At 41.8% G+C, this 14,162-nt stretch overlaps 1 protein-coding gene across 8 annotated transcripts in view; it reads left to right on the top strand.

Annotated features, from left to right (window-relative positions):
* The window catches only part of anks1aa (ankyrin repeat and sterile alpha motif domain containing 1Aa), a 64,760-nt gene that overhangs the window by 27,339 nt on the left and 23,259 nt on the right, over nt 1-14,162 (top strand). For all 8 annotated transcript variants that reach the window (XM_076878256.1, XM_004546253.3, XM_076878255.1 and 5 more), the window contains 4 exons: nt 348-480; nt 1,259-1,302; nt 2,529-2,622; nt 6,214-6,707. In XM_076878256.1, the coding sequence (XP_076734371.1) occupies nt 348-480; nt 1,259-1,302; nt 2,529-2,622; nt 6,214-6,707 (765 nt within the window). The remainder of the gene's footprint in view (nt 1-347; nt 481-1,258; nt 1,303-2,528; nt 2,623-6,213; nt 6,708-14,162) is intronic.

Genomic DNA, 14,162 nt, shown 5'->3' with positions numbered 1-14,162 from the left:
ACACTATGACACAGGGGCTGCTGGGAAAATAACAATCTGTCACTGAGGATGCCGGTTTCATCTTAGCTACCACCCTTTTCATTTCCTTCAGCGCTGCTACTCAGTTCAAATGGCTTCTTAAGAAATACTCAGCTGAGTGCAGAGTGGAGCACATGTAATAGGAAAGCGGAATTGGAAAAGGCAGCGTCCGAGAACCGTTCTGGTCTAAACCGTTGCTGATCATAGTGGGCATATTGTGGATGTTTCATGAAGGGTTTCCTATTGTAAACAAATATTTTCACACAACTGCCTCGTAATTTCTAACCCGCTACTTCTTTTTCACCTTTAATCCTTTGACTTTTCTGCAGGCCCTGTATACTAGCAGCAGTGCTGATGAGAAAAGGGAGCCAGCGGAGGAGGAGGATCACACATATGAGTTGTTGCTGACTGCAGAGACAAAAATCCCACCACCACCTAGCCATGAGCCCCACTCATATAAAGGTAATTGTGTTTATTCAGTACAAAAAACAACAAGTAACATTTCGAAAAGGCATATTTTTCCAGCAATTCTTTTTGTTTGTGCTTTATGAAGATATTTCTTGGTAAAATGCAGTCACTCTACCTTGTTATATCTGCATATAAATCAGGAGGTCCTTCGTTCCTGACGTGAATACGGGAGAGCTCTGTCTCTCAGGCTCTTTTGCTGCTGTTTGATCGCAACAGAGCCTCAGCAGACCCTCCTCAGTTGTGGCTGCTGAATGGCACTGCATGTAATTGGATTAAATGGGATTAAATTAGGAGGCAATTTTGATCCCTAGTTGTTGATGTAGATGTTTTAAAACCGTACCCTTGGGACCTTTCAGCTTAGTCAGCTTGACTATCATTCAAAGAAAACTGGGCTGAAGTGTTGGAGTCTAATCGTGGATGTCATCGGGCCTTCCAGATGGAAATGATGGTGTTATAAAAAAAGAATAACTTACTGTGTTTTTTTTGGGGGGGGGAGGGGGTTGTTGAATTGGACAGAAATGTTAAATGATTAGTTTTTCATCCGTTTTAAAACTGCTCTATCATGTCTCTGTACTCGGTGCTGTTTAAAAGGCAGGAAGATTAATCTGAAGTCTGTCTGACGCTTAGACCGATAATGGCGGCATGCATAATACATGATTTTATTATCCATCACTTTGACATTCTCAGCGTAATGTCTCTTCTGAAAGTCAGAACCAACAATGGATTTTCTGTAACTCTTAGTTAACCAACGTTTGTTTTCTTGTCTCCTTAGATGACAATACCACTATACAGTCTTCCAACAGTGTCCTACCTCAGGTAAACTCTTTTGTTCATGTACTATAACTGCTTCAAAAATAGGTTGCTATTTGAATACTAAAATTATAGGATTGTACCCTAGTTGCTGCACTGTATGTGGAAGTATCCTACTATGAGTTGTGAAAAGTAATTCGGTCACTAGCCCAAGCATTGTAGACCATCATGCGCTTGTGGAAGTAAAAATGACAGAACTGCTGCAAAGCATCATATCAGCCCTGACGTTACTTCTGGTAGGCCGAAGATTCAAGCTGAGCCAGCAGCCCTGTATGACAGTCCGAGTCCCACATGCACAGACAGAGTTAACTGGTGGTTTTCAGTTGGTGATAGATGTGAGGTGGACAAAGCATACATGGAATTAAAATCTACATGAATGTAGTAGTAAAATATGACCAGTCTGGTCCATCCATTGATGCCTGTCTGATCTGTACGAGGGCTTAACATGTATACATGTGGAAAGGCACGAAACTTGCCATATATATGCAACTGCAGAGGAAATAACAATCCTACTTTGACTAAAGTGGTCCTGACAGAATGTTTGAGAAATTATACTGTATAAAAATGCATGATTACAGCTGTCTAATTTGTATATTAAGTAGTATCTGGAGGGTTTTTTTTTTTTTTTTTTTTTTTTTTTTTTGGTTTGACAACAAGCTTCCTATATACTGGTTTGAAGAGTGAATGAGTGGATAATTTTTGACCCAACCCAAGTGATGATAGCAGGTTTTAAAATTTAAGGTGACGGTCTCTTCAGAGTCAGAAACTGAGTCATATGTTAGCAGAAGGCAGAAGTCATCTTAAACGGCCCCTGATAATAGTGCGTCTTAATGTTGTAAATCTACCTACTTTATTTATTGCCATTGTCTTTTTTTTATTGCCCTTTGATATCTATCATCCAGTTAGCAGCATTTTATTATTGCTGTCAACCACCTCTACAGCCCCTCTGCTGCACACAGTATATACTTGTGTCTTAATTTGCAAGCTCCTATTAAGTTGGCTGTGCTTCTGACCTGCCTGATGATGATGATGATGATGATGATGATGATGATGATAATAATCTTTTAGTAGTAATGCAGTTGATCAGGGAGGGTATGTCTTCAGGATAATAAGCAGGATAATTAGTCTGGCTTTTAGTTATTTGCTAACTGGGCTTCAGACGAGCTACTATGATTGTTTAGAATCACAGAAAATGTTTTTATCATCTGTTCTTTCTTGCTGTCCTACTTTAGCATAAACCTTCTGCCCCAAACAACCTTAGAGCCCCAAGTAAGACGAAAGACACCTTGCACCCTCCAGGAAGAGTGGGCCCAGGGGTGCCGGGAGGTGAGTACGGTCACTGTCCTCAGGTTTTAGATACCTAATAAGGTACAACAACTGCTGCTGGTAAAGCTGCGTGAGGGTAAGGAAAGATGGACCTGACACATCAGACTTGGAAAATTACAAGCCAAGCATGTCAATGAAATAGGAGAAATGCATCTCAGTTTGATGCATTTGAGATAGGCTGGCTTGGATTAGCGCAGCCGGGGAAGTGCACGATTGGTATTCTCGGGCAGCAGAGGGGATTTGGCTCGTCAGGGGCAGGTTGACTGACATTCGTTGGCGAGTGGGTTAGACTCGTTTCATTGCCAATGTGAAACTGAATTCTTGATCAGATCGTGACATTCCTATCTTAGATCCACATCCCCGCCTAAAGCTGGATATGCCACTTCATCCAGTCAGGCACGGAGCAGAGATGAGGAGTATAGCTGCTGGGTTTTTGCTGATACATATACAGATGTCTTCATTGAATAAATTGAGTTTTGGCACGTGTTTGGAAACAACCTGCAAAAAGAAGCCAGTTAGGCTTCTCGAGTTGTTTTTATGTAATTTCACCACGTAAAAAATTATTGGCCAGCTGCAGTAACATTAGTCTGTCTGTTTGAGACTTCTCTGACTTAAAATAAACACAAATTGAAAAACGGAAAATAAGAGTGTGATCTTATTTGTTATAATTGCTTATATGAATTGGAAATACATTTTTAGCATCTTTATTCGCATATTCAGTGTTTCTGTCGTGTCACTGTTCCTCTTTGAGTTGATGTAAAAAACCACTGAACAGCTGGCCCCTCAGATGGTTACCGTAATGAGTTTAAACATTAAAATGTTATTAATTTTCTACAAGAGCAGTAATTCTTTTTTAACAAAGCTCAAGGATTAGCAACTTTAAAGTTTAAAACACACGGCAAAATGTTGTTCATTTCATTTTTTTGGTTCCTTTTTATATTTGGGAACTCTAAAGTTATTCTCTTCATTTCATTTGTCAAAACCACAAATTTGGTTTCTACTTAAATAACCCTGTCTCTGACCTGTTTCCTCTTTACTTTTTGAGGTTTTGCAGATCAGCCACTCAAACCTGGTTCCTATTTTATGTATTACATAAACCCAGGCAGTCGGCGGAGGCTAAATATTTAGCTTTGTTCATGTTGATGTGATCTTTCTTGTAACTTATGTGGTCTATGGACGGTCAGTGACCAGACCTCAGCAATCTCTGTGGCAGGTGGAGGACAGATGCCAAGTCAACGATATATGGTGTTTAATGTCTGTCTTCAAACACATTCCTCCTGCTCTCAGCAGCAATCCACATTTTCGCAACAGACCTACTGCTGCTGATGTATTATAGCGTTTCCAAAGCAGTACCTGTAAGATCAGAAGTTTCTCCACAGATGATGATAATAATAATAATAATAAATTTTAAAAACACCCATTTAACTTAAATATTACGCTGTTATGAGCAACGTTGGTGAGGAAATAAACCTCAAAGTATACATGCTGTTCCATTAGTTCACAACCAGAGTGCAGTGTCGTTTCTGTAGTTTTGATACTTAGCTAAAGTTGTTTGTGCTGCTTTTATGAACTGTAGCACATCAAAGGATAGATGTAAGGAAGTTAAGCACCTGTGTGTTTGTCACACTTCTTCTGCATCATTATATATGATGCTATGTGGAGCCCAACCGATCAGTGGGGCCGATTATATTGACTGATAAACAATAATTTAAAAGAACTAAAGAAGGGATGTAAGAAACAGCCTTGAACCATGTAATAGGTGTTGATGTTGTATAGTTTGTCCAGGGCTGGGCACTTTGCAGTGTATAAAATGATCTTTTATGGGGGAGGCTCAATGCGCTGCAGTGAGTTAAATATGATCAAATTATGTACTTTAATACAAATGTCCCCATGTCATAGCCTTAGTACCTTGTAGTTGTGCTGCAGTGCACTACCAAGAGTTTAAAATGTCTTTGAAACTCAAACAGAAACAGTGCAGGTTTTCCAGGGACATATGGATTGACTTTGGATTGTGTAGCTAGTGAAGTAACAACCAGCACTGATTCCACAGCATCTGCAATCCAAACATGACATCATCAGGGCGATATGGAGCTGTCGCTGCCAAATGAAATAAACACCCCACGTCTGTGGTGACTTCACCCAATATAAAAGAGTTGCAAAAACATCAGATTGCATGTGTGCGGGTTTTCCATCCTAGAACTGTATAGAAAGGGGCTCCGGTGGTCTTTGCAAGGGTTAACACCACGTGAGTTTGTTGGAAGCACATGGATGTGATCATAGGGCGTTCACGCTCCCTAGCTGCCAAGGAGAGGGTGGGTGTTTGGCTGTGATCTTGACATATGTGTGCAGTACACTCACTCGCCCACACACAAAACACCCCCCAACGCACACACACTTTTCCCAAGCTTGTGAAAAGGGAGTTTAGGGTGTTGTTTGGCACACTCCCTCCCTGGAAATGATCCCTGAAATAGTACTGAGGTAGTTTGGTGTAGATAATTCTTTTCCTATACTGATAAAATGACTGCACTGGGCACATTTTTGGCAGGAAGCTGTTTTGTGAAGGACACACAAAGTGCTGCAACAGGTCACTACTTTTCTTGTGGTGTCTCTGCCCCAGATTCCCTGTCACCAAACACTCCTGACCCTTGTCACCCTGGCAGAGACCACACAAGCCCACACACTCCCGCACCATGTGTCACAGGACTAATTATCAGAAGTCTGGCTGCTGGAGGACAGGGTGATTCAAATTTCCATTCCTCGCCCTCCGTTAGGCGCTAGAATTAGAAGCTAGAAAACACAGAGGGCGCACACTTTAAACAACAAAACACGTCACTGCAGTTGAAGAAGACAGGCTCGGCACGAGTTAGTTTTTTTTCTTTTTCCCTCAAAGCAACATATCGATTACAACAGGTACTATCAAGCTGTGGCTGATTTGATTGCGGAAAATAGGCTTAGGTGGCAGTAAGTCCTTGGGAGAGGGGAGGAGGAAAAAATCTCATTGTTCTTTGTTGCACTTGCCATTGAGTCTCATTAAGGAGTCGTTTTTTGTTGGAGAAGACGGCAAACAGTAAGTTTCACTCCTCTTTGTGATATTTGTTGTGTTGTATTCATTTTTCTCTGGCATACACTCTTGGAATTTATGTGTAGGTTTGTTTGAAAGTTTAGTTTAGTCGGAAACTCTGGGACATTCTCAGTGTTATGTCATTTTAGGAAAACGGGCCTAACAGACAAGTAGGCCTCTGTGATGAGGGCTGTTCACAGAGATGACTTGCTTCAACTCCCTGTTGCAAAATACAGGCATTCAGGCACCAGCAGATAGCTGTCAGACGGCTACAAGCTGAGTTTGGAATTCAGAAGTCATTTCTCCAGCCAACATACGCCTTTTCTTTGCTCCATCTCTTCTCTCTCCCCCTTTTTCTCTTCGTCACTCCTGGTAGGAAACAATTACAGATCTGTTTCAGGGCTTGTGTGGGTGGTTTCTTATTAGCCACACTGTAAGGATCAGCCCCTCAGTTGGAAGTCTACTTTCCAGCCCTCACAGACTGCTTTCCTTCTTCACTGACTTTGTCTATTCCCTGTCTCTTTGTCTAGATAACTCACAGCTCGGCCAGGACCAGGAAGCAGGTGTACCAGAGCAGTTCACAGGCCTCCTACACGGATCTTCTCCTGTCTTTGAGAGCCGTGAGGAGTCCTTCCGGCTTCCAGGTGTTCTGCCACCCAATCAAGACCAGCCAGAAACAAAAAAGAGGGCCAAAGCTAAAGAGGGAGTAACGGCAGCTGCGCCGCCACCTAGCCGTCCTAGCATGGCCGCCATCCTGACAGACTGTGATCCAAAAGCAATTTATGCTACTGTGAACAAGGAACCCAGGGACTCTGTGGCTGGTGCTGTATCTGCTGTCAAGATGCGCCCTCCTGGGGACCTGAAGCTGGCACGCAGCCTGTCCAAGTCTGACTCAGACTTGCTCGTGTCGCCTCCTAATGAAGAGGAAGGAGGATTGGGAAACCGTAGCGAGTCTGTTTCTAACTGTAGCATGGCTAAGAAGAGACTTGAGAAATCTCCCTCTTTCACCTCAGAATGGGATGAGGTAAGTGTTTCCGCTTGAAATATTTAAGACACACACGGGGGGGAGGCTTTAGTGTCTGTACTGTTTAGTGTTTATGCATGTACAACCAAATATTGTATAATGCAGGCCAGTAAATAATAATTACATGTTTCACAGATGTTTAACATGAATAAAGGTGACCTTTTTCACACTAATGTAACTGCAAGGTAGCAGAGTGACAGCAGGTGAAACCACAGACTGTATATTAAAGATGGATGTAGCCACCGTGACATCAGTCACCGGTTTCTGGACTCTGCATTTTGAAGCCTCGGTGTTAGTGTTTAGGCTGTTGCGATGTTATTGCCATAACCTGCACAGGTAAAAGGCACAGACACGTGTATGTGCTAGGTAACAGACTCATTCATTATTAGAAGAATTCCACTCGTCCCAATTGTAACGTGTAAAAACAAACCTAATCTGGAGATCTTTGTTTATAAAACATTTGTCATGAATCCCATGGGATGGAAAAGATTAATATTGTGTGCATAAGGTTAATATAGTTCAAAAATGTATTGACATTCACATTATTGGACACGGTTTTTAAGCAAGTACAAAAGTTGACTTGTTTTGTTTAACAAGGCCCGCCTGATGCCTCATCATGCAATTTAGGTCAAAACTTGTCTGGAACAAACTTTTTGGCAAAACAGTAAATGATGGAATATATCTTTGCACATATTTGCATTAGTACATTTCTTTTGTTAAAAAACTGCAGTGTATAAAAATATTTTCAGAATTCTGTGTTTAAAACTTTTTTTTTTTCCCCCCAAATTTGTCTCAATCCCACTATGTGTTAGTATCACAGAGCATATTCACATCTAAATATATTCCCCGTGCATGCAGCGCTTTAATGTTTTGTCTGGGATGTAAATAAAGAGCTGAGTAGAGACACAGCGGGAAGAGATTAGAGAAGACAAGAAGATGGGGATAAAACAACTGAGAGACTGGAAAAAATAAGACAAGAGACAGAGATTTGGAAATTGAGATTCAGAGAAGACGTGGAAGCCGTAGATCCGTTTCTTCGGCTCTTGCCTCCTCCTGTTGTAAAGACGTGAAACTCCGACCTGAATCTCTATAGAGACTGACAACCCGTCAGAACACAGAAAAAACACACAGCTAAACAAATACAGTATAGAACCCTTCCTTTTCAGAGTTTGTTAGATTTTACTCTTTTAAGAAACACAAGTTACCAAGAAGGTATAAGTTTTATAAACCTTGGTTTTTAGTATTGCAGTCATTAAACAGCCACACAAGATACAGCTGGCATGGTTTCCTCATTGGCTCTTTTACCATTATCCTAAAACAATCATCTTATTGTTGGCAGAATTAAAGAAATCCTCTGTAAGCTTCTCAGTTAAGTTTTGCATAAGCTGTCCACTAGCCTCTCAGTAATTTTCCCTTGTTCTGTTTGTGTTCTGCTCCATTTCTGTTACTGATAACTGCACTGCTACACACAGTCCAGAAGTGACTTGTAGATTTTATTTGTGATGCCTGTCCATCCTGAGCAAATCGCAGGCTCGGATAGCACTAATGCTTTCTCTTCCCACAGTGAGGAGCTCATGTTGCTGCCTAGTGTTCCTTTACATGACCCTCTCAGAACAACCACAGTGAGCTAATTGCAGATTTGAGGTCGATGTCTTGGCTACTACGGGCCATGGTTTGCATGCAGGTGGTCAGTTTTTAGACGCTGCCAACTTATGCCACCGATACAGTAATTACACCTTGGTGTGCTGCGATTCTGAAGTTTTTAAGAATCTCTCTTTTTTTTTTTTTTCTTTTTTTTTTTGTTCATGTGTGAGACTGCACACAAGCAATCTGGATTATGCGTCATTGTTGCAACCAGTCCAATTTATGTCCTCGTCATTAGATGCTGGTATGTGACTGTTGTCTGACAAAGTCATACATACTTATGTTGTGTTGATGTTGCTGCAGTTTATTGCTCACGATTAGATCATGATAAAAAATATGGCACCAGCCCACAGAGGGGATACTGTAGTTCAAAACATCTTTGATGTGCATTTATGGAAGGAACAGACACAATATTGGCTCTATATGGAAATACTGCTGTCAACACTTTCATCTTTAGCTGCTTTGGGAAGGATAGCGGCTCGAGGCCTTGTACATGTGCTTTATCCAAGTTCAACAGGCTTTTCTATCATGAGAAAGATCACAGCTGCCTTCCACTATGGTAATATGACTCATTCTGGGATAACCTTGCTGTTGAGCTTTTATGTATGGGAGCACTCCAAAGAGGGTTTGTTCTTGAGCTATTTCAGCATTTGCAGGCATTACTTTAGTTTATAGTTTTGTCAAAGGCTGCCAAGGAAACACTCGTGGAAAATGACTGACCTTTGGTATTCGTCTGTGTGCAGCCGAGTGAATGCCTCGCCTCGATTCAAGTGTACTAGACCATGTTTTCTCAGCTTTAGCCAGTAGGAACTGTTCTGTAATATCCTGAACACTAAGTGAACACTTACCTGCTCTCTTATTCACAAGGGGTCACCACAGTGGATGGATCCACAGACTTTAAATTATTGACACAATCCTCAAGGATTAGAGGGCTGCTATTTATGTATCTTAATCAGATGCAAGGCCTTTAGCTGAGCCATCAGGTGATTTCTGTGAGCATTATGGTCAGCTGATTGCAGCTGAGTTAGATTTTTGTGCCAGCCTCAGCGTGTCAATCTCACTAAATGTGGGTGTTTTCTAAAATTGGTGTGGTTCCAAAACCTCAGAAACCACATCTGCTACATAATATCTTGTAATTGGGTCACACCAGTCCCAGCATCACTAACTTTTAATAGTTTAAACCAGTTAAATGGTAACTAACCACTAAAGTTCAATTTAAAAGGATTATGATTTATTTAAAAAAGACTGGTTAGCAATATATAGGGGCCTATAGGGACTGGTTTGTTTCTTTGTTTGTTTTTACATAAGATGATTCCATAAACATTCACCAAAAGGGTCCCTTATCAAATGTACTAACTGTTTTAGTTTTAAAATCAACATGTCAATGCCCTCTGGTGGGCAAACTGTGCATTATTGTCTCTGATTGTATCATACCTGCCTGGCTGCCCAGTTCTTGCGATTTCTGGTTGCTGATTGGCCGACATATATGCACCACCAATTTATACCTGTCGTAACGTAGCATTACCATTTGGATCTAGTGGTATTTTTGTAATTCAGTCACAAACTATGACAAATACTAATGGAAATGTGCCATAGCCAAAAGTGTAATGATGACTATTTAAAAGTCAGACATCCAGAGGTTTTGCACATTGTCTTCCTTTTCCAGAATGTGGCGTAGTGGGTAATGAGCTCAATCAAGTATGTGCTTGGATCTTTTATTTCCCTTTAAAGTCTGGTCACTGGCAGGGCACTGTTCATTCTAATTATCTAGTTTAATGAACACCTCACCACCTCAGACTGCACCTGAGGGATGTGGCCCGTGAGAGAGTGACAGGATTAAGCCAGCTGTGACATTACTTGGCTATTGGAGCTTTCTGCTCTTCCTAGATATCCTCAGCAGCTCACAATAATCCTGGAGCTCCCAAGTCCTGTTGTATTCTCCCCAGTGCTTAGAGAAAGATGAAGTAAACAGACTAAACGTGGCCTAAGAGGAGGAGCCAAAACAAACTGCATTTCTTTGGCAGGAGAATAGATGGTGATATTGGTTCCAAACTGAAAAAATAGCTCTGGTCTGCTAAAAGGAGATGAACTTGAAGCAGTGCCCCCATTTCCTGTATGCGCCATGTAAGTGTATTTTACCAAGGGAACTGGGCAGCTTTGAGTTCATCTGAATGTCTGGAAGCTTTTTAAAAAATCATTAAGTTGGCTGCTGGCAGAGAGCTGCCCTCTGTTAATTTCATTCTTCTCTTGGGAATAAATTTTATTTACTCTCCAGTCATACAGCCAGACACGTAATAAAATTGCTTTAGGGCTCTACTACCTAGACGGTGGACCTTAAAAATATAGATATATATTTTTCTTTCTCTTTTGCTATCAGTGGTGCTACGGAATAAAATGTGTTCGTACTCCCTAATATTGCTAATATCAGCCTCTGATGGAGCTCACACATGCACAGGTTCCTTGTCAGCACATGTACTTCGATGTAGAAAGTTAAAATTTAAAATACAAGCCCCAAAAACAAACAAAAAAAATGAAAACAAATGATGCTTTGTAGAGTTAACCACTACCCTGCTTGCACAGTTTTCCATAACAATAACACCATGTTTTAGTACTTTTTGAAAGCATGCTGAATCGCATAGGAATTTTCAATTCGGTTGATCGTGACTAGATGTTTATTAGAGGCCTTGGTTGGCTGGTAAGCTTCTAAAAGCCTTTGAAAAATTCCAATTTTTGAGCCTTACTTAAAGTTAATGAACCCGGAACGCTTTTTTTCTTTTCACATGAATAGTGATTTAGATGGCGGTGAGTTCTCTGCTCAAACCAAAGCGCAAGAGCTCATTTTTTTTCCCTCTCTCTCTCTTTTTCCTTTCAGGGAATAAGCCTGCGTCTGCTTGAAATAGAAATATTCACACCAGCGATTTAAAGTGCATAGCAAATGAGAGGAGTGTGTGGGAAATGCAGTAAAAGTTTCATTGGGCGTATCCTTGCCTACACTTTCTTACTGATGTTGGGAGTGCCCCCTGAAAATTGAAAACTCCCTTTTCTTTTCACTTTCTCTCTCTCGCTGCATTCTCTTCAGCCCTTGTCTCTCCATCGGCAGTGTTTGCTTACTCTTGCTTTCTCTGATGTGCTGTGGCAGCCATCTTGCCGGTCACGACTGGCTGCTCTGGAGCACTCTACAGAGCTGCGTGACAGCATTTGGGGTCCCTGGACATTACCAAACCCACCCCCAAGTGCATGGACACACCTCTTCTAAAAACATCTTCTTTTTTTTTTTTCTTCCTTTTTAATCTGGTTTGTAAAATATTCTGGTTCTCACACCCTCTTCCCCTTCCTTTCAGTATCGTTCCTAGTCATCACCCCTCTTTCTCAACAAGACAAACCCTTGGATGCACTGCCTCGGGTTTCAAGACAAGGAGATTTGACTTGCATGAGGTCTTGGCCTATGCATCTCTCCTTTTAAGGCGCTCTCAGTGTGTGTGCATGTGTGTAAAGCGCATGCTAATGTGGGTTGGTGTTGGTCCTTGCAATCAGACTGAAGATGACAATCCAGGGGGGCACATTGTGTGAGCCAGCACTCTGAGCTCCACAGATGGAAGGAGAGATAAGGAGACGGCGAGCTTTAGACAGAGACAGGAGAGGGCCGCTATCCACTTCCACACTTCACTTTTTAACTTCGTTTTCGATTCGCACCTCACAGATCCAATAGCCACTATGAAACCAGCTTTTGTGAGTATTGATTCCCTTACAGGCAGCAGCTCTGCTAGAGGCTCATTAATCTTGTCTACATGCTATGACTGAACAGAATGAGAAAATAATGAATGCTTTTTAGCATTTCTGTGGATATTATATTTCTTTTAAAGCCTTTCTGATTGGTATTCACTGATTGAAGCTGGTTGCTTTATTGATAAAGAAATAAAAGGGAGACAAAGTGAGGCGCACACCCAGATTATCCTGCCCTTTCTTCAAAAACCTTGTCCTCTCTGATGTTTTTAAGCCATGCATCATTTTCTTTGCTCTCTTTTTCTTTTTAATCCATGTTCATGGGATCATTAAGGGTTTGGCTATGCGTTGGTTTTGTGTCCTCATTGTTTGCTAAGCAGTTTCATGTGTTTGACTGGCTGAGATCAAACCAAACTGTGGGTGTGTGTCAGAGCTCCAGTGCAGCCAGCGAGGTAAATCTATTCTCTGATCCCCACCAGGGGGAGAACACAGGAGAGCCACGGGGGGCTGACGCATGCAGCCACTGCTTGGTATAACTCTTATAATTATTTGCAAAGGAATGCCCTTCCTGTTTTAAGTTTAACTGGGAATATTTATGTGTAATGCGGAATGAGTGGTCAAGGTTTCCCAGAGGGGACGTTGTTCATAAAAACATAAGCATGACATTGGGCTATTTCAGGAGGATGTTCATGGGGCTGCTGACAGTGTTTTGTCCCACTGTGGCATTGAGGTCTTGGCACCTGCTACAAACAGGGTTGTGTTTGTGTTCCCCTTGATGCTTTTCACTAGTCCGTAGTTTTCGTCCAACCCTTGTTTTGGTGCCAGCTTGCCAATTTGAGGCTGGTGGTCTGGGCACACGATCTCTGCTGCAGCCTTTTGTTTCACCCTCTACACACTGCCAGGCGTCCTTTAGCTCTGCCGCCACCCTTTCTCTCGGCTTTAGTTGGGCATTGTTCAAGGCTGTTAATGAAAAGACAGTTTGTGTTTTCACATCCCGGTAGGACAGCGGACCCGTTATTCTGCTAAGTCACCTCAGGGCAGCAGGCCTACTGTGAGGAGCATGATAAATGGCTTCATGCGCCTTTAATCTCACCCTGACCATTTCGCAACACTGCTGGCTCTTCAGCTGTTGACCTCCACCTCCTGGGTGACTTCTGACCCCTCTCATTGTACCCCTGTGCTCACAGTGAGGCTCTCTAACAATGGATGCCTCTCCATTTCAGTTCTCTGCATTGATTGAATCCTGCAGCACAAAAACACACCCATCTCTCCTCTCCTCTATTAATTCTCATGACACTGAGCATCCTAGTTCCTGACCATGAAATTCAGAAGCCTCTTCTTGCTGTGAATGTGATTTACTTTGAGGAAATCACTGGCTGGCATCCTCTGATAAGGATATATTTACCCAGCTCCAACACACCTACCTTTCTGGATAGCTGCCTTGAACTCTCATTGGACCAGCTAACATTCCCTTTTCCATTATGCTGGATAAGTGAGGCCAATACAGCAGGACTGAACATCGATGTGCTTTTTTTGTTGTGATTTGTGTGTACGTTCATGTGTGTACATTTCTTTAAATAGGAAAAAAACGTCTGTGCTTTATCTTAAGTGACATTTTAAATGCATCCAGTTTATTTTGTTTATCCACAGTAGTGAGTATATTTTAAATTCTCCTTCAGTGTTTAAAAGTACAATGGCCTGTCTTATCTCCTGAATGGTGGCGTAAAAAACTTGGGCAGCTGAACTGTGTGTCAAAGATGCGATTGATGGGAGCATTATCCTCCCTCGAGTACAGACCTTGGCCACTTTAATGAGGCAAAGAGCACTGCCTTGTCTTCATTAACTCAGGTGCTGCTACTGCTTATGCATGTGTGTGATTTTACAGATTAGACCCCCAGTCGAGGCCAGCGCTCATCAGGGGCTTTCTAATTGCTTTTGTCCTGCCGAGGCCTAATAATTTAGTTTATTATGAGAGCAACATAAACCTGTCAAGATCAGTTTGATATCATAACTTAAGGAAAATAAGCAGCCATCCCTAGGTGAACAGAAACTCTAATGAAGATGTAGTTGGTTTGTGTTTTTCTCTTT

This window comes from Maylandia zebra, linkage group LG20 (assembly GCF_041146795.1).
Source record: "Maylandia zebra isolate NMK-2024a linkage group LG20, Mzebra_GT3a, whole genome shotgun sequence".
Classification (NCBI taxonomy): domain Eukaryota; kingdom Metazoa; phylum Chordata; class Actinopteri; order Cichliformes; family Cichlidae; genus Maylandia; species Maylandia zebra.
The sequence above is the reverse complement of the archived record's forward strand: the minus strand, read 5'-3'. Positions and strand labels throughout refer to the sequence as shown.